This window comes from Streptopelia decaocto (assembly GCF_964273445.1).
Source record: "Streptopelia decaocto genome assembly, chromosome: 3".
NCBI classification, from domain to species: domain Eukaryota; kingdom Metazoa; phylum Chordata; class Aves; order Columbiformes; family Columbidae; genus Streptopelia; species Streptopelia decaocto.
In genome coordinates, this window is record NC_138656.1 from 71,951,417 (window position 1) to 71,976,256 (window position 24,840).

The 24,840-nt window shown below is 40.7% G+C and overlaps 1 protein-coding gene across 2 annotated transcripts in view; it reads left to right on the top strand.

Moving 5' to 3' along the window:
• LAMA4 (laminin subunit alpha 4) overlaps window positions 1-24,840 on the top strand; it is a 97,200-nt gene that overhangs the window by 23,517 nt on the left and 48,843 nt on the right. The window contains exons 2-8 of one of the 2 annotated variants that reach the window (XM_082047304.1): window positions 138-239; window positions 9,659-9,783; window positions 13,779-13,859; window positions 18,810-19,024; window positions 21,534-21,629; window positions 22,967-23,118; window positions 23,235-23,345. In XM_082047304.1, coding sequence (XP_081903430.1) covers window positions 138-239; window positions 9,659-9,783; window positions 13,779-13,859; window positions 18,810-19,024; window positions 21,534-21,629; window positions 22,967-23,118; window positions 23,235-23,345 — 882 coding nt within the window. The remainder of the gene's footprint in view (window positions 1-137; window positions 240-9,658; window positions 9,784-13,778; window positions 13,860-18,809; window positions 19,025-21,533; window positions 21,630-22,966; window positions 23,119-23,234; window positions 23,346-24,840) is intronic. The other variant, XM_082047305.1, reaches the window with a different exon arrangement.

A 24,840-nucleotide genomic window follows, 5' to 3' on the forward strand; every position in this document is an offset into this window, starting at 1 on the left:
TGTGATGATGGGGCTGTGCAGTATGCTCTGGGGAGACCTGATGGTTGTAATTCTTTCTTTGCCCTGCCTCTCAGCCAAACCTAACTCTCTGAATACTTATGCATAGGAAATACTTTATTTTTATTCTTTCATTGCAGAGATGCCAAGAAGGATTTTACCGTACCAGCTCAGGAAAATGCTCTCCTTGCAATTGCAATGGTAATGCAAACAGATGTCTTGATGGATCTGGAACCTGTGTGGTAAGGAATTCCTGTCTTCTCTGCTGATACCTCACTGAATAACAGTACTATTTTTTTTTTTTTTTTTTTTTTTTTTTTTTTTTTGATAACGTGAACACTTTCACCTTCTTTCGCTCTTGCATGGGGCTTGATGTGAAGGGAGTATTTTCCAGGCAAACCCAAGAAACTATGGTCTGACTCTTCTATTAACACCAGTGTTCAATTTCAATACACACCAAAAGCAGTACCACAGGAGCTTCTTGCTGAAGGGCAATTTTAAGTACGGCCAAGATCAATACATTAATAAGATTATCCTGGCCAAATTTCATTCTCACTTACTTAAATAATCTCTGCAGATTCAGAACACTTCCTGTGTGCAGTATTCGTGAGAGTCAGTATGCTGGAGAAAATTCTTAGTCCATCAGAAATATGGAAAGAGATTTGTATACCCCTGGAGAAAAATGTATAAATTCAAACACATTTCATTCTCCCCTTTATGAATACAGTGCTGTATATCATGTAAACAATTTACAATGGTGAGTGACCCCTGTGAGTGTATGTACATGTGTTATTCATACCAATTCTGCTTCATGGCAGCCTCCTGCTGTGAAGGAACAGCATGAGGAGGTTGAAATAATACACCAAGGGAAAAATGTGTTGAACTCTGAGGTAGTATTACAATTTCCCACATGTTTGGTCTCACTCAGTATCAGCTCATACAGAAAGCTGTGAGTTAGTATTAGCAGTTGATCACTTGTAGCTCCAGAGCAAAAATCAGTCCAGTAAAATTAAACCTAATTACTAGTGGGCAATAAGAGCAGTAATACACTAAGAAAAAAAAAGGGTGGAAGTTAACAGTGTAATTTATTTGAAGCACATAGCAGGAGCTAGGCACAAGTGTACTCTTTACAGCCTTGAAAGCAGGAGTAGAGCCCAGAGCTCTTTGCTCTGCCATGTGTTACATTTGACAAGTCATAAATCTTTGCCCTCAGTTTGTCTCTCCATAAAATGGCCTGATAAAATTCTCATACTTTGCATCGTCGCAGCCTCTATCAAGTTATTTTCAGTTATACAAATACATAGAGCCATGCTCCATGGCATATTTCCCACCATTTTTATTCTTGTGGGAGGAAGACAGTGCATGTGACAGTTGTCATGGCTTCGCCACTGTAGTGTGCTTAGGATTGGCTGGTTTCTGCAGAACACATAATGGCTTAGTGGTTTAATATTAAATTTTAGAAGTGGTTCTACCCTGCCAGGCATTCCCAGCTCTTCTGCATCACATGCACAAGACTTTTGCTCATGGGATGATTGTCCCCTTACTGTCAACTCACACTGATGCCAAAGAGGAAACATGCAATGGAAGACCTGGGAACAAGAGAGAGAGCTTGACAAATGTCTGCTTCTGGTGACTGGTGACCAGAGAGTTTTTGGAGTATATGAAGTAGTGAAGTGCTTATATCCTTAGTTTGCAAACACAGCAGAAGACTTGTTTCCTGTCTTCTACAAAAATAAGGCCAATGTCTAGGGTTTGGGCAAAAAGAAAGTAAAAAAAAAAAAAAACAACACATTACTGTATCAGCAGGAAATAATCTGAAATTTTATGTTCATTCCTGACTGGTGTTTCTCTGGGATACTAAACTCTCAGAATCATCCAGGTAATAAAGAACAAATGGAAGAGCTAAACTCTAGTTTATTACTTGAGTTCAAATAAACCATTTGGTGACTTATCTGAATGATTTAAGAAGCCATTAAGCTCAGGTCATTTACGTCTGAATAAAGAGGAAGAGTGAAAAGGCTTAAGTGAAATAAGAGTGAAAGGGGAGAAGGAAACAACAGAAAGAAAAGGGGTTTTGAAGCTTTGATAGCATAAAACCGAACCAGAGATGCCCATGGGATCTGCAGTAATGCAACTTTCCTGAGCGTGTGGAAATTTCCAGGAAAGATTGGAAGCCTGATGAAATCAGTAAACTGTAAAATGTGACTGAGAAAGCCTTGCAGAAGAAACAATTAGAGAAATAAAAATATAATTGAATTACAGCAGGAAGAAGCATGTTAGATGAATAAATGCAAGTAATTTGGGAAAAGGAGACTTGACGGCTGATAATGTTATTTGTATTAGAATCAGGGGACAAAGCAGCCTTCCCTAAGGACTATTCTGGAGACACACAGGAGCAGATCTGACCAAAGCCTGCTGGGCCTGAGGCTGGGGCAGAAAGGAGTACACACCCATAGGGAGGGGAGTTCTTTAGAAGAACCGATGTTCCCCAAAGTTAAAAGTTTCTATGGCTGCATGTTTATTTACACAACGGAATGATTTAAACATGAAAAAAAAATCATTTTCAAAGTTAACACTGCTATCAATGATGGAAAATAACATGAAAATAATAATAACACTGTGTTCAGTAGTTAGATAATAGTTTCAATAGTAACTAAGCTATAAGAACTGAATAAATGAATGAGGTAGTATGAAAATGAAAAAGTACTTCAAAAGGGATGAAATATAAGGGTCAGACTCTGTACAATGTTCTAAGACCATAATATTATGCAAATCTCCCAAATCAATTTGGAAAATGTAGTTCCCACAGCATACAAATTAATGAAATTTTCATTGGCCCCTGCCCTGAATTTGAAATCAAATAAAATTAAACCCCTATTAACAATACCTTAAAGTACGCACATCTTTAATTTCTGCTGACGTAAGTATCCATCTTAGGGTTCTGTTTCAAAACTTCTCTCAGCTTATTCATAGAGTGTATATCAAATCTACAAGTCTGAAAGCCTATTGAAGGACATAATCAACAAATCATCAATCTCATTAGCTAACAAGACAGAAGAAATTATTGCAGACAGAGCTTTTCTTGCATAGACATCCACATAAACCAGGTGCAGAAATCAATCATGTGGTCCTGTAATTAAAACTGAAGAGCCACTCATTCCATTTTGTTGGTATAGGAAATCACCCAAGTGTTAGAAGAGCAGCCAGCACAATGTAAGCTTCATTTATGACATAATACAAAAGAGATGGCAAACAATGCTTCATTTCAAAGACATTATCTGGTGATGCATGTAAGGCTAGTAGAGGAAGAAACACCAATTCTTTGTAATTATTTTAGACTTCAGACTTTTAATGTAATTTTCTCAGTCCTAGCTAAGGAAATCACTCATAGGACCTTCTAGCTTTTGATTTTGGAAGCACGCATATATGTGATGTTAACTGGGTAAAACTGTAACAGCCGGCAGTGGCAGTCTGCAGACAGTGATGTGCATTTCTTCTGCATAAAGCTCATTGGGTTTTGCTGCTAATAAGTTATGAAGAGAATGTTTTTGCCTCCTTCACCACCCCTCAGACCCTACCCCACCAGCAAACTGTAGCTGAGCTATTTCTTTATAGCATTTCTATTGACAGTTCAGCATTTGAAAAATCAGAAATGGGAGTGGGCTTCAAATGACTTGACAGCTGACAAGAATGTCACAGTGGCCATGATGGTCAACTCTGAACTGAGTGGCATATGGAGGTGAAACAGCTTGTCTGAAGCAATGAGTTCTCATACCATATGCAAGTAATATAGTGGGCAGGGCTTTACCATGTTAAAAATTTGTTCACCTACACTAGAGAAGGAGTTTGGCTGAGATGTACTATGGCCCTGGCTCCAGAAGAACACAGTTAAGTGGATTGGAATGTTGAAAGGATTTAAAAATTATGAAATTGGATATCCAGACAAAATTTTTGTTGGACTGAGTTATCGATGTCCTTTCTGAGGTTTCTACTATTAAGGGAGGTTAGATCTTCATAAATGCATGAAAATGAATAGAGCAGAGTGGCAAATCTGGAGAGAGCATTATAGCAGAAGGCAAAGTGTAAATTTGTCAGTTCCTACCTAAAAATCTCTAAGTATTTTGTTATCATCTCAGTACTGTATATTTGATCAGTATGTATATAAGGCATCCAAAGAGCACTGGAAAAATAAATAAATAAATAAATTGTTGCTTTTTGGAACAAGAAATACCAAAGGATCACAGCAGTGGGGAGGATAAAATCCCCGGTATCCTTTCAGCCTTTTATGGATTTTTTTTTTTACAATAGAGTGTATTGTGGTGTAAGTGATTTGTGTTTAAGTGTTGGGGTTTACAGCTGAGTGGAAAGGTTAGAACGGATTTGGCAGTTCTGCCCAGGAGGATATGTTCCACATGATTGCCAAGGCAGGTCTGGAGAATCGCCAGTGGATCTACAACCATTCATCAAGCATGAGCAAAAGGCAGCAGGGATCTAGCAAAACTCTCCAGCTTATTAGGTACTTCTGCCTTCACCTGTACTTCTGGCTTCACAAAGAGCCTTGCAGCTTACAGATCACTGTTTCTTTCTGTAAAGATGGACCTATAGTGACCTTGGTGATATATGTTTGCAAAGCCAACCAGAAATATAACAGTCTGGTGCTAAAAAGCAGCTCCTCTCCAGAGTGTTTTGGTATCCAGTAGTTGCCTAAAGCATTAGTATTAAGTCTCAGTGCCTCAAATGTAGATAATCCCCTTCCTTTTACCTATGTTTTAACTTAGTAGTTGTTGTCCTAACTGTTCTACAATCAAAAACTTGCAACAGTGACCTCAACACTCAACCTCTTCATTTCCCTTCCCTGTGTAGCCCGTATAAGAGCCACATAGGAAGTCAGGACAAGACCGCGAGGAAAAGCTGCAGTTGCTCTCACGCCTGCACAGTCACATTTCCAACAGTTAGCTAAAACGAGTTATGGTTTGAGAAAACAGAGGGCCAGGTGGCTTTGGCAAGACATCAGCTCCCACTTCACTCATTATTACAGAACAGTTTCAACAAAAAAAATCTTTGATATAGAGGGGGTATATTGACACAAACTGGATCAGGAAAGGAGTTTTGTTGCTATTCTCCTTTTTTTAGACTGACAGTTGTGTTTATTAAAAGTTGCTCAGTACTTAGTGGTTTTTTTAGTACCTCATCTCCTTCTTCCAAAAGAAATTCTAAAAACTAACACTGTATCTCACAGTGGCTGGAGAGAGAAAGCTTGAAATAATAAACCTCAAAGATGAAAAAGATAAACATGTACATCTCCTGCCTTTCAAGTCATTATGCTGAAGTACTCTTTTTACTATTATTATTTTGTGACAGCAGTGAGTTCTGGCATGCTGGCATGGGCAATGCTATGAAGTTCTGTAACCTCAGATATGAAGGCATATCCCAAATTTGGTGGTCTAAATCTACATCCAAATATTATACCTCAGGCCAACATCCACTGGTTCAGCAATGAATACAGACAGATTGCACGTCAGTGTAGAAGAGTTCCCTCTCTTTACCTATATTTATCCTTGTGCAATCTTTCTGCATTAACAATTGTTATAAGACTGTCAGAAGAACAAGAAATAAGGAGGGAATAAATGAAACAAACAGTTCCTGCTGTATTGTAATAATGAGTGTTTTCAGCTGCAAACTAATATTCAGAATTCCTAACCAGGGTTTGAGGAAACTTGCAGATTTCACAGGTAATACTTGAGAGCCTAGGATTCTTTGGGGTTTTTTGTTGTGCTAAGTTCACCAGAGGTAGGGCTGAGTATGAACTTTTGGTTGCCCTTGGAGTGTGCCCATACCATCTGGTATTACAGGCATAGCACCGGTGCTCTGCACCACTCTGTGGCAGGTCATGTCTAACTTTAAGGGGTACCCAAAAAACAGTCTGCTACCTTTTTCCTATGGAGGAGGTTCAGCCCGTCTAAATTGTACTGTGTTAGCCATCCAATGAAATAATTTCCCTAAAACTGCCTAAATGGTAAATCTAATGAAGCTGGTGCCTTTAAAGACCATTAGAAGGAGCTCTTCTCTCCTACATTCAGGTTCCTAAATTAAGATGGGGTAGAATCTCATCTCTCAGATTTTCACTTATATTCCTTTACAGAAAAGCATGTTTGTCTCATGCTGGAAAACTTGTCCGAGTACAATTGCCTGAAAAAAATCAACAAACTTTTCATTATTATTTGTGCACAAGTGTATTTACTGAGCAGAAATACATCACATGAAGTGCTCTATGGTCTCAGAACAGCATTTCCAGCTTTACCTTCCAGACAGATGAGTTCAGGAGCCGAGGGCTGACAATCAGTCCCAAGTCACCCCCCCATAGCACCCTTTCATATGCTTTTCATATGTGTAAAGTATAGATAGTTACAGTAAGGAACAGGTAGAAATGCTCACCCTCATTGATGGCACTCAGTGAGAGCAGAGTAGTACAACCAGCTAAGGCATTTTCTAACACAGGAAAATACACTCCAGCCACTCCATCATCTGACAAGCTGCTGCTGGTGTACTGATGGATTAATTATCGTATGCTACGTCCTCATATAGAAGCTCTTGGAAGCCTGGCTGCTACTACATTTGATTACATCCTCTGAAGCTGTGTCCATGAGGAAAGGACACTTCTGCCTTGACTTTTGCTTTATGAAAATAAAGGTTGTATTAGCATGCCCATATGGAAAGAATTGAACTTAGAATTTTAACTTCCTGTAATCTGAAACATAGTTTAAAAAGAGCAGAGCACTATAAAGCCTAGTTGCAATACTTCTAACTGCATTGTTTTACCTGTTTTCATGACCTTTACAATGTCTCACTCTGTTCTTTACAAAGACAGGCAGCAATTTTCTGCTAACCTTCAGTGTTTGTTGTTCTAAGATACACTTTTTACAGATTTCTATTTCAGTCTTCCTTGTTTTTCAAAGGATACCAAAGCAAAAACTTTATACTGAATTTCTTCATTTGAAAAAGTAGACACCTATATCAGTAAATGTTTCTGCAATTTTTAAATGCATTTGAAGAAACCACTAAGACAGGGAAGGTTGTGAACAACCATGTCTGATTTATGACATGAACCATAAATGATCCCTTTCACTCTAAAGCATATATGAATGCCGGCACCAAGAATAGTGCTTGCAACTCTTACAGCAAAGCACTTTTTTAAAATCCAGTTTCACAAAAATTGCCATGAAAGGAATTCCACTTTTTTTCCTCATCATTACTTCTCTTGTCAGAAGTGACCTGTTCAGAAATAGAACACTTTTCTCAAACTAGCAAAGCGGTTCTACTCAGCACTGAGAATCACCTGTGAGCTGCAGGGTGGGTGTCCTCCCTGCCTTCAGACATGTCTCACAGGCTTATTGCAGTCAGCAGTTCTATTGGAGATGCAAGCTAATGGAACACAAAATATAAGGAGACTTTTTATCACTGTAAAAATATGATTCGAAACACCCACAGGAGTTCCAGCTTGTGAAATAAGATAAAGTCACTTTTACATAATCACTAACCAGACAAAAACTGCAAAAGTGCCTCAAGCACTCAGCTAACAGGGTCTTTGGGGTAAAAGGGCCTTTTAGCACTTCCTTTTGGTTTAGAAGATGAAAAACACTGCAGATTTAAGGAGCAACATCAGCTCCCCTGCTGCCCTGCTCTGTTCATCACAATAGTATCTGAGCTTTGGAAACCAATAACGAATTTATTCTGATAATACCCATGTGTTGTTTGGCAAGCTGAGGACAAGAGAGGTGAAGTGAATTGCTCAGAGCAAAAAAGAAGACCGTGATGAAGGCTATGACTGAATGCTGCCCACCTGAGGCCTCCACCGGTGCTTCAGATAAAGAATTGCTCTTTTCCTTTGAGTGCTCAGAGCCAACGCTCTCACCTTTCTCTTGTGGTACAGTAAAAACACTTCTTCATTGAATAATGACAAATGCAGACTATTTTTAAGCGTCTATTAGCGTTCCAGTGCCTTCTGGCTCACACCATGTGCCTCGCAGTTAGTGCACTCTCACCAGAGGGGGTGCGAGGTCTGGACATCTCCCTGGTGGCTGCTGCCGCTCTGCCCTCCTGTGCTCTCAGTTTCTCTGCTCTCACCAGGTTTCTTTCCTACTCCTTTTCCTCTTAGTAAAGCTTTTTGCATTCTCACATTTTAGAACCTTTTAGTTAAAATAACCCGGTTTTCTGTATTCTAAATACTACAGTCTGTACAGCAAATATTGCCATGAAAAAAACGCCTTTAGCACTACAACTATTTGTGTTTAATCTAGTTAAAGATCCATGGAAAAATAAGTTGACTTTTTTTCCTTTCCTCATCATATGCTACCTGCTGTAGTATCCTCTAGCCAAATTACAGCCTTGTAGAAATAAATAGTTGCTGTGCAGTGGGTTCTATATTACTATAAAACATGCAGCAAGACAAGTAAAGTCTTTTAGAATTAAAAAGGGTCTAAGCTAAACTGATGAGTCCTAACTAGGGGATTTAGTGGGATTCAAATGAGGAAAACTGGTTAAAAATAATCAGATGTCCTTTCACAAGGGTGGATGTCATTTACTAAAGTGACACTTTTCAATGTAGATTGATAATATCTGGACACATTTATGAGAACAACAGTGTTGCCAGGACAAAGTTCTGCCGCTAAAGTTACAGTGCTCACATACGAAATTCATTTAGCAATGCCTGTGCCAGTAAAACTTGACTGTTTTCATTAAATGTCTTCCCTAATCACATTTGTCTCCCCTTGTACTCTTTTCTTCAAAGACTACACCATGGTTGGAATAGAAATTGAGTTTCAAATCTGTAGGGACTGGCTCAGATTAAAAATCGGTGAGCTGAGCTTGCCCACCCCCAGGCTGGTGATGCTGAAGCAGCTCAGACCACAGAGGCCAAGGTGCCCCTTGCCCCATGCTGGGCAGCTCCCTCCCGCTGCGAGTTCCCCCTGATATACCACAGCCAGCTTCCCTGCTATTCCTGGGAATGCCAGCTGGTGAATTCTGTGATGGGATTAAATGACTACTGGAGATTTAGGGCACCATGGTCATTTTCTAGCACCTGCGCATGGTGATAACACAACCCTTTGTGCTGTAACTTTTAATCTCAGGAGAAAAACATCAGTCTCTGATGTTTTTGCCACCATTTGCCTGCAGATTCCCCCAGTGCTGTTTTCTAGCCATCAAGTCCAAGAAGCATCCTTGCTGAAACCTGTATCTAGGTTGAAATCTGTTGATAGTATTTACCAGCAGATATTTTTTCATCTTGTTGCTGTCTCAGTAAAAGGGAATTTTTCCTCCTGGCCCATGCAATTCAAAACAGAGCTGCCGGCTACACTTGAGTACCCCTGACATCTCTGATGACAGCCAGTACTGCTTCTGCTCTAGCACCTGGCAGGCACATATGTCTGTTTCGTCCTGTACCTCACCTTGCCAACATTTGCTGGCTGGCCAGTGTATTCATTTATAGCATTGTTATTTGTAGTGGTGCTAGCTGGTTTGACTTCATCTATCAATGCCTTCAAGAGTCAGTGTCTGGCATCAGCACACATCCTGCTTGGTCGGATCTTCAGCTAAATGATTTCTTTCTGAATTAGGCAGCACCTCTGTTTAACTTTCACCACTCTCTCTTTTTCCACTTAAGGACTGCCAGAGAAACACAACAGGAGAGCACTGCGAGCAATGTCCAGATGGCTTCATCGGTGACATTGTCGGAGGAGTGCCCACATTCTGCCAGCCCTGCCCCTGCCCCCTGCCAGCACTTGCCAAGTACGTATAGTCCTTGCTTCTCTTTGATTTGGGCTGACTTTGGACCTTTTCAAGGTGGGGTCAGCATCCCTCCCTGGATGCAGGAGACAAAGGCTGCTACCCTTGTCAGCCACAGGGAAATGAGGACTACCAGCTGCTCACATTTATAACCACAGGAAACAGTATCTCATTTAGAAAGTGTAAAATATCCTTAAGTGCTCATATCAGTTCTTACCAAGAGGTAAAAGAAAATATTTGACCAAATTCAAGTTCACCCTGTTTTACGTAGGAGAGAGATTATTCAGCTGTCTAGTTACTTTTAAGAATCCCTTAGAGACGAATTCCCAAGAACAGTGGCATTAGGGATATATGTAGCTAAGACAGACAGAAAGATCAATCTATGACCTCTGGAAGGTAAGACCAACCACAAAAAGCATATCCTGGTAGTCTCCCGAGGAAACAGCAGCTGGATCTGCTTAGTACAGGAACAGTTAAAACCAAAGGGCTGGAGGACACTGTGACAGGTACAGTGCCCTTCAGCTGATTGCCAGATACCTTTGAGTGAGAAACTCTGAAGCCTGAAAGAAAACCAAGACCAAGCCAAAGAGCTCCAGCTGTTACCCACTTAGTGCCTTCAGAAGAAACAAATAATTACAAACCATAACCGGCTGCTAGAAACTCCTAGTGATACATCAGTAATGCAGATGGAAGAAATTATCTGCTTCATCTTGCTTCAGGTCCTTGCCCTAAAACAGAGGCATCTATACAAGTTCCACTGTAGAGCACAGAGGAGATGCTAGTAAATACTTGCCAATGGGATAACACTATTTTTAGCAAGATACCTACTCCCCTTGTATTGTTTCCCATTTCACTTTCAGCAGGGCTTCTCAGCAAAGGGGAATTTCCTCACTGTATTTGTTTGCTGTTGCTATAGGATTACTCGAACAACCTTAAAGTGGGATGAGCCACATTTTGTTCAGCTGCTCAGCGGCAAAGACTCAAAATGGCAATGGAGCAAAATCTCTCCAGCCAAACTCCCACAGATCATGTCTTGGCTTTCTCATTGAGCTGTAGACATGAGAGGAGGGCCATTGGGTGGAGAACAACTATTGTTGAAAAACTGCAGCTTTGCCTGCATTCCAGAAAAATCCTCCAGAGACAGGAGTAGAACCTGGCTTTGCTCACATGTGAAAAGGTTTAGGAATGAGTGAGCTCACAGATGAAGCAAACTGCTTCCTCCAGTTTCAGTAACATCTGTAATGTGTAAAAATAGAAATACAACAGTTGGAAGTAGTGCTTTTTCCTTTACAAATTAAAGTGAAGGGTTTTTTAACCTATCAGGCACTGAGCAGGCACTTCGGTGTAAGAAGCAGCTCTCTCAACCACAGCCTGGGTTGCACATGCCCAAGGCACTACCACACAAGACCCAGTCTCTGCTATGCACAGTTAGCCAAGCAAGGTCTAGTCTGTCCTCCCTACAGAGTGATTTGACCAAGCATGGCTGGGTCTGCATTCACCCAGCCACCTGCCCAGCCCTACAGCCCACTGGGCTCTGCAGCAGTGTCCCCCCTGAGAGCAGGGACCCGGCCACCCTGCCAGTCCAGGAGAGCTTGGTGTGGTGGGACCAACAGGGACCTGAGCTCCTGAGATGCAGGCTGTGTCTGACAGTGCTATGGGAGATGGGCACAGAGGCCAAAGAGTGTTTCCCACCTTGACATGTTCCGTAGCCCTTCTGCTAGGGACACACGCCTCTCCCATTCCAGACCACCAGAGCTAAGAAAGCCCTGAACACAGAAGGACAGCAGCATTGGCTCTGGAAGAGAGAACAGAAGTTGCAAGGAACCTGAAGGCTGTCACCCTTCAGCTAATTCCCAGATACCTTTGAGAAAGAAACTCTGAAGCCTGACATAAAACAAAGACCAAGCATTAGCAGTGATACAGGAGTTGGACTTGATAATCTTCGTGGGCCCCTTCCATCTCAGGATGTTCGATGTTCTATGATATGTTATCCCCTTAAAACTGCATCAGTAAAAATCCACTTCAGTTTTTCAGTTTTCTCTCGGGAAAGTCCTGAAGGCAACAGTTAAAGGGATATCCAATCCAAATTTGCCTTATATCCCTATTTAAATAACATCCAGGAATTGCCTGTTCAGCTTCTTGCGTGAGAGAGATCTGACCATAGCAATAGCCTTCAGCTGGGGCTGGAACACACAAATAATAACGATTGAGCAACATTCGGCTTTGCATAACTAAATTCAAAGAACAAGCATTCTTTTTTTTTAATTGTTTTTCCTCCTTTAATCCTATTCCATTTATATTAAGGCAGAACAGTAACTACCAGAAAGCAGAGAAGCATTAAAAGCCTTAAATAAAGAACATCCAGAAGATGTTGGTTTGTACTCTGTTTTACTTTGGAAATAGCCAGTAAATTTATAATAGCTAGACAAAGTGACCAAATCTGCAAACTGACAGACTCATCAGAGAGATACATATTTTTTCTTAGTGTTCATCTGTGTACTTCTAGATTTTCTGGCCAGACTATCTTCTTATCTGATATCCTGGGAACTTTTGGAATAACTTTTGGACATTACACATTAAGTATAATGTCATTTCTTTGGAATAAAAAAAGGAGGGAGATTGCTTCACGACCCAGCAGATGTTACCTCTTTCAAACCTGAGGAATTTTGTGGACTTTTTTTCCCTTAAAAGATCACAAAAAATATAAAACCTCAGGAAGATTTCAGTCTCATTTCATAACTTAAATCCACAATGAGTTTTTTTCAACTATGTGAAGGAATTAGCCTCTGTAAAAGAAGAGGAAGGTTGCCAAACCGTCATGATTTTCTCTATATGTTCTCAAAAAAATGCTTTACTGAAGTTAATTTGTGAATTCTGTGACAAGAATCTAATTTTCTGTTCTCTCTGGTTATATGAAATATTTTGAAACAGTTGCAGATTTATCTGAACCTGGTTGTCTCACCAGCTGGCGGGAACTGAAATTATGCAGGAATGCTTGTCACCTTTGAATACAGCTTGTTCCTGGAAAAAGGAGCACACGGATTGTGCTCTTTCCTATTGCTCTGAGTCTTTGGTCCTTTGTGCAAAAACCTGGCCACAGCTGCCCAGCACCATATGACTCAGGACCTGCATTTTAGCAACCACGGACCTTCATCTGCCAACTGCTGCCACTCAGTACCCTGGCTGTACTCCAGTGCTGGCAGGAATTCCCTGACACGTACTACAGACTAACTGGAAACATCTTCAGGACTGTATGTCTTTTTCCTGCAAATGTATTTAAGCCATGTCCATCACTGTGTTTGAAGCGTATACAATTTGCACTTTCCACATCTGTCTGCTGATGTTCCTTGGGTCTCATATTTAATTATACATTTGTTAAATCCTGAGAACATAAGAAGAAAAGGAATTCATGATCTAGAATTACAGCAGTGCAAACTGCATCCTAAGTCATTACTGCAGACGGTATCACTACTTGTCATGTTGGTCTTGGAAGAAACACAAGACTCTTCCCAGCTTACTCAGAGAGACAGTAGAGCAGCCTCAGTTGTTGTAAATGAGGATGGCATCACTGAGGTCAGGTGTCACCATTTGGTATTTCCAGACTGGCTTTGAGGAGAACGGTAGGATTTGCACAGGAAACTGCTGCACCCATTCCAGAATCTAAATTCCTGAGGTGCTCACTGCAGTGTCATTTGTGAGCAATATTTCACCTCTTATTCTAAGAGACAGGAAGCAATTAGATTCTCATGACATACACATTTATCCTAAGTCCCTTATCTAAAATGTGTGTATCAAAACTTGCAGAAAAGAACTTATATATAGACTAAACAAGGGGTATAATGTGAATTACATACAGAGCTTAAGAATACCTATTCAGAAATGAGCAACCACGAGCCAGAGCTCACACTGACAGCAAATGCCCATAATGTAATAAAGAAATACTCCCAAGTGTTTGCTGTTGCCTGCTATTCTAACTATTTGTTCTAATGAAATTCCAGCTTTGCAGTCTCCTGTTACAGAAAAAGTGGAAGCGTGCGCTGTGTCTGTAAGGAAAATTATGCAGGACCCAACTGTGAAAGGTAAGAAACTGATACGATGACTTACTGGTCAACACTATTGAAGTCCAGAAGTGTTTGAGGGAATTTTCCCATATGGGGAGGGAACCCTGTGCATGTGTTTTCACCAGGTTGAATCATGTCTGTTAAACAATCTCATTCACTTCCTACTAAAAGCCCTGAGAAGTTACTGTGGAGATATGTCAGGATAAGACAGACACATACATCTGATGTATTTTGATCAAGTGCTTGCACCTTTTGTACCTTCATGTGGTGATCTTTCCAAAAAGAAAAACAATTTACGAATCTAAATACTAAACACAAATCAGAAACAGCAGCTGAAGTCAAAAATAACCATCACACAGATGCTTCTTGCAATTCTCTACTCTAAAACATATAGCAAGTTTCTAACAAATACATTTTTCAAAAGCAAAGGAGAAAATGCATTATCTAGTAAAATTCTTAATGAGCAGAGGCAGGTTTTTTAGTTAAATTTTAAATGTACTTCACAGAAATAGTTCAATAAAGTGAAGCGAATAACCATAGGCCACTGTTGCTTTTCAGCTTTCCCTTATACCCATAAACAATTTCCAGTAAATATCTTCTAAATAAAAAGTATACAAATAAATGCAGCTATACAGCAGAAATATAACTTATTCTCCTACTTCACAAAAGACCATCTTACTTGCTATGATGATGTTTCAATGAATGTCAGAGGCCTGACCATAATTCAGAAATTCTCCTTAAGCAGCCAACCAATTAAAACAGCTCTAACACAATGACTGAGGGGTATAGGATGTCTCAGATAGTGGCTTTCTGAATACCTCATTTTGGTTTTACTTAAAGCCCCTGGAATATTTAAGACTTCAGTCCACACTCATTAATGGGCAAGTCTTGCTTTCACATGATATTTAACTATCAAAGAAGGGAGAGAGGGGATGCTTGAAATGCAAAGAAAAATCAATAAGAAACAGGTAAGACGGAAAAAAGATTGAAGGCTTTTGCCCTTACAGATGATACAAAAACATCAGCAAATTACCTCTGCATCACTAACATGGTGACAGCAATAGTGAAAGACCTTTAGACAGATGGCACAAAAACTAAAAAAAAAAAGCCCCACTCTTGTTTCCAGGCCTATGGCTGTAATCTTTTGTTCTTCCAAAATGTCAGATTTATACACAAAGGATAATGCAGACAATTAAAAGGTCAGTGAGGTTTCTTAACGGTTATTAAAATGTCAACCTAGCCTACAAGCAATTCAAATCCTATTGAATTAATAGCAGATGCACAGTAGCAGCAGAAAATAGCATCGGCTTTGTTTTCTAATAGCCACTACCCAGCCTGACACAGTGCATCTGTCTCAAGGAAGGCAAAGCTGTGTAGATGGGTTAGAAAAAGCTACAGAAAGAAACCAGCTTGTCCTGGTCGCTGTGTTAAGTCCTTGAGTAACTGCTGGGGTAAGTGGCAAGCAGTGGCAAGTGGGGCTTTCCTTCTGGTACTCTCATTTGTGTCAGAAATGATGCAAAACATTTTGAAGACAAATAAGAAATGCCTTGCTTATCCCTGTCCACTTGCTAAAGAGCAAGTCCCTGCCATGTATACGCTGCTCCTGGGCACCCCCACCACTCCCTGCTCCCTCCGGCAGCCATCGTGCCATCAACATGCTGGCAGGAGGGCTGGGGGACCCTGAACAAGAAGGAGCATTGTCCCTGTCCCTCCCTGCAGCCCAAATAGCATCTCCTGTCCCCAGAGAGGGGAAGGCTACATTCTGCTCACCGCCCTGCCTCCTAGCTCTCTGCATTGGTGGGTGACGGGTGCTCAGGACACCCCTCCATGGGCAGCCCGTGGGATCCCCAGAGCAGCAGACCAGGAGGAAATCTGCTACATTGCCTCTGGCATTCGTGTGGGAGGCTTTCTTATGCTGCTCCAGAGGCTTGGTACAAACCGATCCTGTTTATGTTTGCCAGCAAATGGTGGTGTGAAATCACAGAGGCCTTTGCTAGGAACTGGGAAATCCAGCTGCCCAATTTGAAATTTAGGAATGAATCATTTTGCTCCTAGACTCCAGCAATAAAGCACTAAGGTGGTTGCGGATGAAATCCAGGTTTTGATAGTGCCCAAAAAGATAAGTGAAGAAATTGTACTTTAGTGTCCAAAGTAAATAGAGGAAAAAGGTTCTTTTGGCATTGCCAGGGAAGAGGAAGTTAATTTCTTACTCACCAATAATTACAGGAAGCAAACATGGCTGTAAAATGAAACAAAGATAACTTAGCAGCTTTATTACAGGAGAGGAAATATTCTCTGTTAGCAACAGAGAGCCATTTATTGATACAACAAAGGAAAAGACATTTACTGCAGACCTTTGCTTTTCCATGCTGTAAAGCAGAGAGATGGAGCAGGACATTTCCATGCAGCTGTCTCTGCTCTGCTCACCTGCTACCAGCTATTCAGTAGAGGCCAAGTGCGGTTCAGCCCTATGAGATGCACTGAGTGGCAAAGGGAAAGGGAAAGTGAAGGTGACATGTTTATTTTTAGCTCTAAAAGTTTATATTTGTTTTAGACAGCCACTCCAGATGAGGAGAAATGGCTAATAAAAGTGAGTCAGATGGCCATAAAAAGCAACACTTACAACATATATATGTGAAGATGTGAGAATTTTCCACCATGTTTCTGGCGAGTGAATTGAATGGTGTATTTCAGAAAAAAAAATCACCTTACCCTGATGAGAGGGCAAAAGTTTCAGGCCTGATGGGAATAGTACACAGTCCTTGGTAGATACTGGCTAAAAGCCACTTTAGACGGATGACCATTTGGAAAATGCCTGACTACAGAAAACTGAAAAGAAACTGCAAGATTTTGAGAGTTCAGAATAAATGATTTTTACTTTTTTTTAACCTGAAAGGTTTTTTTTCTTGTTCAAACTTCATAAACATACTGAAATTTTAAAATTTGGAAAAATACTACATTCTCAGACTGGCTGAAATATTATAAAATTAAAGCAAGAATTTTGGTATGACTAAATAGTAGCATTAACCATCACTGTCTGCTCTAACTCCCATGGGAATGCAAAATGACCCCACCAAAGTCAGCTAAATCGCACCGTTATGCTCCGTGTGGCATTCGCAGTTCTTTGAGAGATGCACGGAACTCCAGGTAGCACTTTTATTCTTTACATCTGGGTCACTCAAGTGATAACATCTGTACCAAATATCCTGGCAGTGCTGCAAAGAGACAAAAAGTGTCTTTGCCATTGGCAAAAGCAGTATTTGAGGCAGCCAAGTGGTTTATATTAAGATGCTTAAAATTTTATGTGTTTTTACTGTGGGGGTTCAGGACTGGAACATGAACAAAGCACCACTGAGGAAATTACTTTCTTTATTAAAAAAAAAAAATAGCAAGTGCAGGAACAGATCAAAACTGGAAGGTCTTATCAGATCTCCCACATTTTCATTGTTCAGACATAGCAGAATCTGGATTTGACTATGTTCAGATTTTAGGAGACAACAGACCTCAGTTCAGGTCTCCAGCCAGAACCTGGGAAAATTAAATTAGACCACCTGACAGTTCACCCTCCTCACCCACAAGCAGCATAACGAACAGTGTCTTAAAACAGGACTTTATGGATGGGAGAAAAGACAAGGACAACAGGGTGATAAAATAGGGTTTTACAGGTACAACAGGTACAACAACTGCTCCGAACCTAAATCACTGAAACAACTATTCAATCCTCCGATTTCTTCAGTCAGCAGTTGCCATACCAGCTAGTTATCAACCGCCCTGCAGTAATTCTTCATTCCCAGTTTGGGGCAGGCTGCTGGGTCATGGACCCTCCTGCCACCCCGCAGTGATGCGGGGAGTGGTGTGGGTTGCTCTGTCCTGCCAGCTGACCCCACCAGTCCATCAGCAGCTGCTCTGCGCTGCTCCAGCCACCAGCTCCTCCAGCGATGCTTTTGCTCAAGGATTTGCTCCTGTGAGGTTCTCCATGTCCACTCTGGTGCTGGGTCTGTTCGCCTCACTGATTGTTTTGCAAAGGTTCCTCTAGCTCGTAGGATTAAGCACATTCCCTGCTATCAGCAGAAAGTCCTTTAACTGAAACTTTCTCTTTCCAAAAGACACTGGATCTGTTACCTTTTGCCTTAGCTCAGGGTCACCAGTCAGACAGGAAGGTTAGGTATTGCTGGTTTGCCTAGACTTTCAAAAACCACCACAGTTTCAACATTTTAAGATGTAGCAAGTTTTCCACAGAAGTGCTTCCCAGATGTGACAAGACATGAAAAGCAACTTGGAACCATTTTGGGCCTCCCCTGGAGTTCTTGTTATGCACCTGCCTCCCACCCTCTGCAAACCAAGAGAAACCCCGTCCCCTCTGGGGCTGCTCTCAACCTTCTGCCTTCAGCCAGCAGGCTAACATCAAACAATCCAAACAATGGAGGCTGTTTCAATGCCTGGGTTTTTTTGCCTCACCAGAGAAGTATTTATACAAACCTTTTCTGGTCAGTACTTTGTTATATGCATTATTATGAAAATAAGGTCTGAGCTTCGTCAGAATTTCACCATCATGAAATGCAGCTTCTTACTCCAGTTTCCTACAAACACAGTATAGCTAGTGAGATTCAAAGCTGAAAGAGACCAAAATAGACACTAGAGCTGCCTCTCTGCCAAGGTTATTCTGTCACAGATTTTAAAGTGATGAGGGGAAAAACAAAATTACTGCTAAAGACACCAAAAAAGGTAATGCAGACTGGTGTGATTGAGATACCAGAAATGTTCAAGAAGTAAAAACATATAACTGTGCAGACTGAAATTAGAGCACAAACAGCCTTTGCAGGAATACAACTCCTAATTTGCCTTCTGTCCATTAGCAACTGCAGACCATCATCAGTTCCTGGTGACATAAATAAGACCAGAGAAAAAAATGGTACAGCAGATGGGAATGTCATTGCTTATCATCACTGGGTTTGCTCTTCTTTTCAGGTGTGCCCCCGGTTACTATGGGAACCCATTGCTAGTTGGAAGCACTTGTAAAAAATGTGACTGCAGCGGGAACTCAGACCCAAACCTGATTTTTGAAGACTGTGATGAAGTGACTGGCCAGTGCCGCAACTGCCTGCGCAACACCACTGGGTTCAAGTGCGAACGATGTGCTCCGGGTTACTATGGGGATGCCAGAGTTGCTAAAAACTGTACAGGTATTGTCTATAGTTTAGTACAGTTGAGCCGAGCAAAACACAGCACAGCATAGTCTACGGATGACCTCATGGTGATCAGAGATGCCTGAATCAGTTGTCAGACACTTGTGGCCCCAGGAGGCAGGGCATGCTCCTGGCTGCTGAGATGGTAGAATAATTTGGATAGTTGTTTGGCTGAATCATTCCAGGCACTCGAATAATAGAATTATAAAATGTCCTGAGTTGGAAGAGACCCATAAGGATCATCAAGTATAACTCCTCCACTAGTCCTTTTTCCATTGCCTATGAGAAAGTCTCAAACCCCAGACCCACACATCTCAAACACCTGGGTAGGATGAATGAAGACACTGTTGTGTCCTGCATCTGGTTTTAAATAAGGCTTCCTTGGACAGAGACTTCACTTTTGTGTTTGCTCACACTACACATCGCCCAGCATGACCACTGAGACTGATGCCACTTAAAGACTTGAAAGCAGGTCTTTTTGGAACGGGGTTGTCCTTCCTGTCCTGACCAAATCCCCACTCAGTTTCTGCAACATTTTTGGCTGATAATGTATTCTGCATTTTCCAAGTGTCTTTGCAATCTTGCTGTTTACTGCAGTTCCACAGCAGAGATGACTGTACTTTCAGAGTCTGGTAAAGTGCTATCTAGACAACCTTACCAAAACATGCATCACAGAGTTTTATGTCCTCTAATATAACTATTCTCCTAATTTACATGCAGTTTGATCCAAATAGGAGTTTGGCCTCCTGTCCTTTCTCTCTGTTTTGTCTCTGGGAGACATGCTCTTTCAAAGCACCGAGGAATTGCCACTGCTAAAGGCAAAATGCAGATGCTCAGAGCAAGGACCTTGGGGCTCCCTCCCAACCTCTTTGCCAGGGTACTTCCCTCAAGAACCAGAACACAAGTGAGGTAGATGGATCACTCCTAGCTCTTAGCTGACCTGAAGGTAAGACACAGCCAAACCACACACCTAACCCAGACATTTTAAGTACTCCTGGGTCTCCAGATACAGGGCTACAGGCCCCAGGGCCTTAGCAATGTCTTAGGCAACTTACAACCTTCTTGCAACTCACTGTATGCTGGGACTTTGCAGCATGCAAAGTTTTAATTCCCTACTAAAAATGTTGTACCTCCTAAACAAGTAGATGAAAAATTGTCAGGACTGCTTTTGAAGTTAATTAACTATAAGTATTTGTGTAGCAAATTAAGAACTATCCGTTTAAACAAGAAGGCACCTTTGATTTTCTTGAGCACCAGTCTCATCCAAATTTTAATCTCGCAACTGAAATCTTGCCACTTGTTTTGGGGACAGCTTAGATCTTGTGATACAGGTAAAGATAATTCTCTGCTTTCAACTGAGACTTTTCTTTCACATCTTAACAGAAGAAACAAAAATTTAAAAATTGTGGATCAAAGAGCTGAGAGACACCCAGTTCATACAAATTGTCATGAAGTCAAAATAAATTGCCCCACAAAATTCATAACCAATTTCTGCTCTCACAACGGTACAAAAACTAAGTAGTTCTATTAACAGTGGTTCAGTTACACAGAATTATTCCAATCTTAGTGCATCATGCTGACTTGGAAGCTTTATTACACATATTCCCTGATAATTCCCTGAATGTGCAACATGGAATGTAAATACAAGGGTAAGTCACAGAGAACAATGAATGGGCTGCAACGAAACAGCAATAAATAATTTTGTTATATGATATTATGCTGAAACCATGAATCACAAGAGAAACACATATTCAAGATAAGTCACTGCTGCTCTTATGTTCTGCTTGAGTTTCTGTTATTCTACCAAAGTGTTCCAAGAATATTGTAATCCTTAAAATAATATATTTTAAAAGGCCAATTAAACCTTGAAAGAGACACTTTAGATTAAAAATTATACTTTTTAAAAGGCCATGTGTGATGGCAATTAATATGTAGCTTACTCAAGTTTAAAAAATGTAAAACCTCATTTATTCTTCATTTTAAGTAGCAGGACATATTTACATTTTGATATGCTCAAGGTGCTGCTGGAATTGGAGCTCACTATCAATCCCTGATAGCTGGAAAGCTTACTTAGTGGCAACCTGATACAGCATTGATAAATTCCACAGGGCTGTGGAGCTATTTGTAACTAATAATGAACTTTAGGTGTACTGTCTTCCTTAGCCCATCTCCTAAACATCGCCCTCTCTACATGGTGAAGCACAATGGCCAGCTGGACAAATCTGGCCTTGGTGCTTCTGCTTGTGACCATCTGGAAGCTTTGAACAAGTCTCTTCAGCACAGGCTTTCTGGTTCTGTTTCCCGTCTCATTTATTTTCTGGTCCAATTTGACCGCAGTGTAAAGAATACGCAAACTGAAACAAAATTCAGCCCAAGAAGCCCTCAATTTTGGTTTGACTACCCACACACAATCCCATGCAGAATTATTTCACTAGTCTTGGAAACAGAAAGACAAGTTGTACATTTTGAAGATTCTTCTCTCACAAATCCTTTCTTTTTCCCCCAGAATGTAACTGTGGAGGGAGAATGTGTGACAGCCAGACGGGAGAATGCCTTGCAGACAGTCCTGAAGTTTCTTCTGGCACAGACTGCCCAACTATCAGTAAGAAGACTATCATGACAACACCACAAATTAATATTGCTCTTATATTTACATGCTTAGAAATACTAACTTAAAAGCTAGGTTCTCCAGTGGGCTCAGCACTTTGACCTTGGTCCCACAGGACATGTAAACACGTGAATATGCACGATGCCTCACCGACTATTTAAACATGTTCTCACTTGCTTGACTGAGCACATGCATATGTCCAACTCTGTGATACAGACTGAATGCCTACGTACAAACAGCAGAGCAGTAGTGAAGTATCACCAAGGCCACTTCTCTAGACTTCGAGATACGTTGCCTGCAAAATAATATTCTGGCCCTAAAAACTGCCACCACAACTTTATCTGTGCCATCTTGCATAGCATTTCTGGTTTTCTAGTTGTACACCTAATATAAATTGTCACTGTTGACAGTTTGACATCCGTCCATCAGTCAGTTGCTTTTCCACTATCAGCTCCCCTATTCTAACTATGGTAAGCCTGGGGAGTTTCCAGAAACACTATGTTGTAACTACTGGTAACTGCTGAAATTTTTTTAAATGTTAGTATAATTATGTCTGTGGTACAATGCAGACCATGTAGCACACATGGCTTCATAAACTGACTCCCAAGAAGAGGGGTTGTGTGCCTGGAAGTGCAACCAAAAGGAAAACATATGGGAGATGCTGTCATCAAGAATACAGAGTGCACAATACTAAGCAAAACTTTCTGTAGGAATCTGTCTTTTACATTCACCTAAGTATCCAGCTTTCGGTGGTGGCACCAATGTCGCTAAAACCAATGTGGTTTTGCAAGAACACAGCAGGGACCAGGATATAGTTTTTCACAAGCATATTCCAAACATGTTATAACTAGTTTTTTAGAAGCTGCCTTCCTAATCAAACAGGCAGCTAAGAGCTCATCTGCAGGACATCCTTAATTCTCATACCACCAAATTTTAAATACATAGTTCTGGGTTCTGACAAAATTAACTTGTTTTTTTGGTTTGGTTTTTTTTTTGACCCACATCTGTTGTTCTTCAGGCCACAAACATGCAGATCCCCTAGAGAATATCCAGGAAACACCTCCTCTCTCACTCCCCACTGATCAGAGCCACTGCAACAGCCTCTCAGAATAGCCCTATCTGGTGCTGCTCAGCTGGAAGCATCATGACTGTCCTGTGGGACCTTGGAAGTGGGAGGATGAAAGTGAAAGAAAAATGGGTATCCATCAGGATCCATCCATGACAAAGAGAGGGAAAACCATGGGGCAAGAGCACTACAAAGTGAATTTAAGATATTTGCTGTTCACTAACACAAACACTAAAGAAAAATGACACTCTTATTTTCTTATCAGGTTGCGATAAATGTATTTGGGATTTGACAGATGACATCCGACTAGCAGTTTTGGCTATTGATGAAAGCAAATCAACTTTACTGAGCATTTCTACAGGTGTTGCAGCTCAAAAGCGCTTGAATGACCTGAACGTCACAGCCACTCATCTCCAGGTATAAACATTGATGACATTTTATCTTTTAATTTATTAATTTCAGCTTCATTCCTTGCCCTCACTAGAGAAATAATTTGTTTTCAGCTTAACTGACTTTTTTTCCCACACACACAGGCAGCAATGTCTGAAAAAAAGAACAATGCTGTGCTTTGGACCATCCAGGTCGATGATGCTGAAGACGAAATGAATGATTTTCTGAGAGAGGCAGCAATACTTGATGAACAGGTTTGTTTATAGCCCCCTACAAGAGCTCTGAAGGTTTCTAGTTTGTCATATTCACGTGCTGGCATAAGACAGTATAGAATAGTTCCAGTCAGAAGGGACCTACAACGATCACCCAGTCCAACTGCCTGACCGATTCATGGCTAACCAAAAGTTAAATCATGTTGTTAATGGCATTGTCCAAATGCCTCTTAAACAATGACAAGCTTGGGGCATCGACCAGCTCTCCAAGAAGCCCATTCCAGTGTTCGACCACCTCCTTGGGTAAAGAAGTACTTCCTAACAACACAGTCTGAACTTCTAGGTTCACCAAACAAGACTGGGGGTGCCCTGAAAGACAGCTGGGAGAACTTTCTTTTTTTGATTGCTAAACTTTCTTCTTTAGTTAAGCCCTGAATTAAAAGTGCAAATGACCCATTGAGTCTTCTTCCCAGAAAAGAAAGGATGTGGGGCCAAAGTCTGTTGAATATGTTCAGAGGTTTGTCATTGAGTTCTCACCTACCCCCCAACACAACATGTACATGTTTAATCTGAGATAGACACACTGCCTTTCTATTTGAAATTATGATTTCTAATTAAGCAAACACTAAAGTAATTCAGACTGACTTTTGGAGTGTTTGTACTACCTGTATTTTACCTGTATGCTCTCATAAAATTAAATTAACCTCAAATAGACACTACAAAACATGTTACAAAACTGCCATTTTAAAAGGTTTTTTACATATCCAACTGAGATGGGAGCCTGATCAGCACTCAAGATGTGTTTTAACACAATTGGAATCATAAATATTATATCCACATCCAATTGCCAGGCTATAAAATGAAGGTTTTCTGCTCTCAGCTCACATAGCACTCTTCATTGCACACTAGATGAATACTGATATGATATATGTTTACAGAAGAAATAAGGTTCAAAATTCCTTCTCATCTATTTTAAAGAGACATTATTAAACATCTTTCTGTTGCTAAGATATAAATACATTAGTGAGGTACATCGCTCTATGTTGTTCCCAGGGATATCTAGAGCTGTAGTATGACTAGAGTATATTTCATGCTTATTGCAAAATGCCAGACTTTATATTCACTTAACAGTTCCTTCACAAGACAGTGTAAAATTATACCTTTGACTAAAACTAAAATACAGGAACAAGTAGCAATAAAAAAAATAAATTAAAAAAAAAAAAAAAAAAGAGGAGAAAGAGCTGTATAGAGAGGTGGAAGAGAAAATTTGAGCTTGGGTGTTCTAATCAGCACTTACTTAGCAGAAAGGTCACAGTAGAATTTCACAAACTATGTCTATGTTCAAAAGAAAGGTTTGATTAAATCAGCTCACACTCCCCCACAGTTGTACCTGTGAAAATCTGACAGCACTCACACCCCTCAGTATCCCTCTATGTAGTTTATATGCAGGATGATTAAGGCATTAGGTTTTCTAGGAACATCTAGTGAATTTGGGTAATAACCTTTTCATCACTTTCAGTACTACGTGCAGATTTCT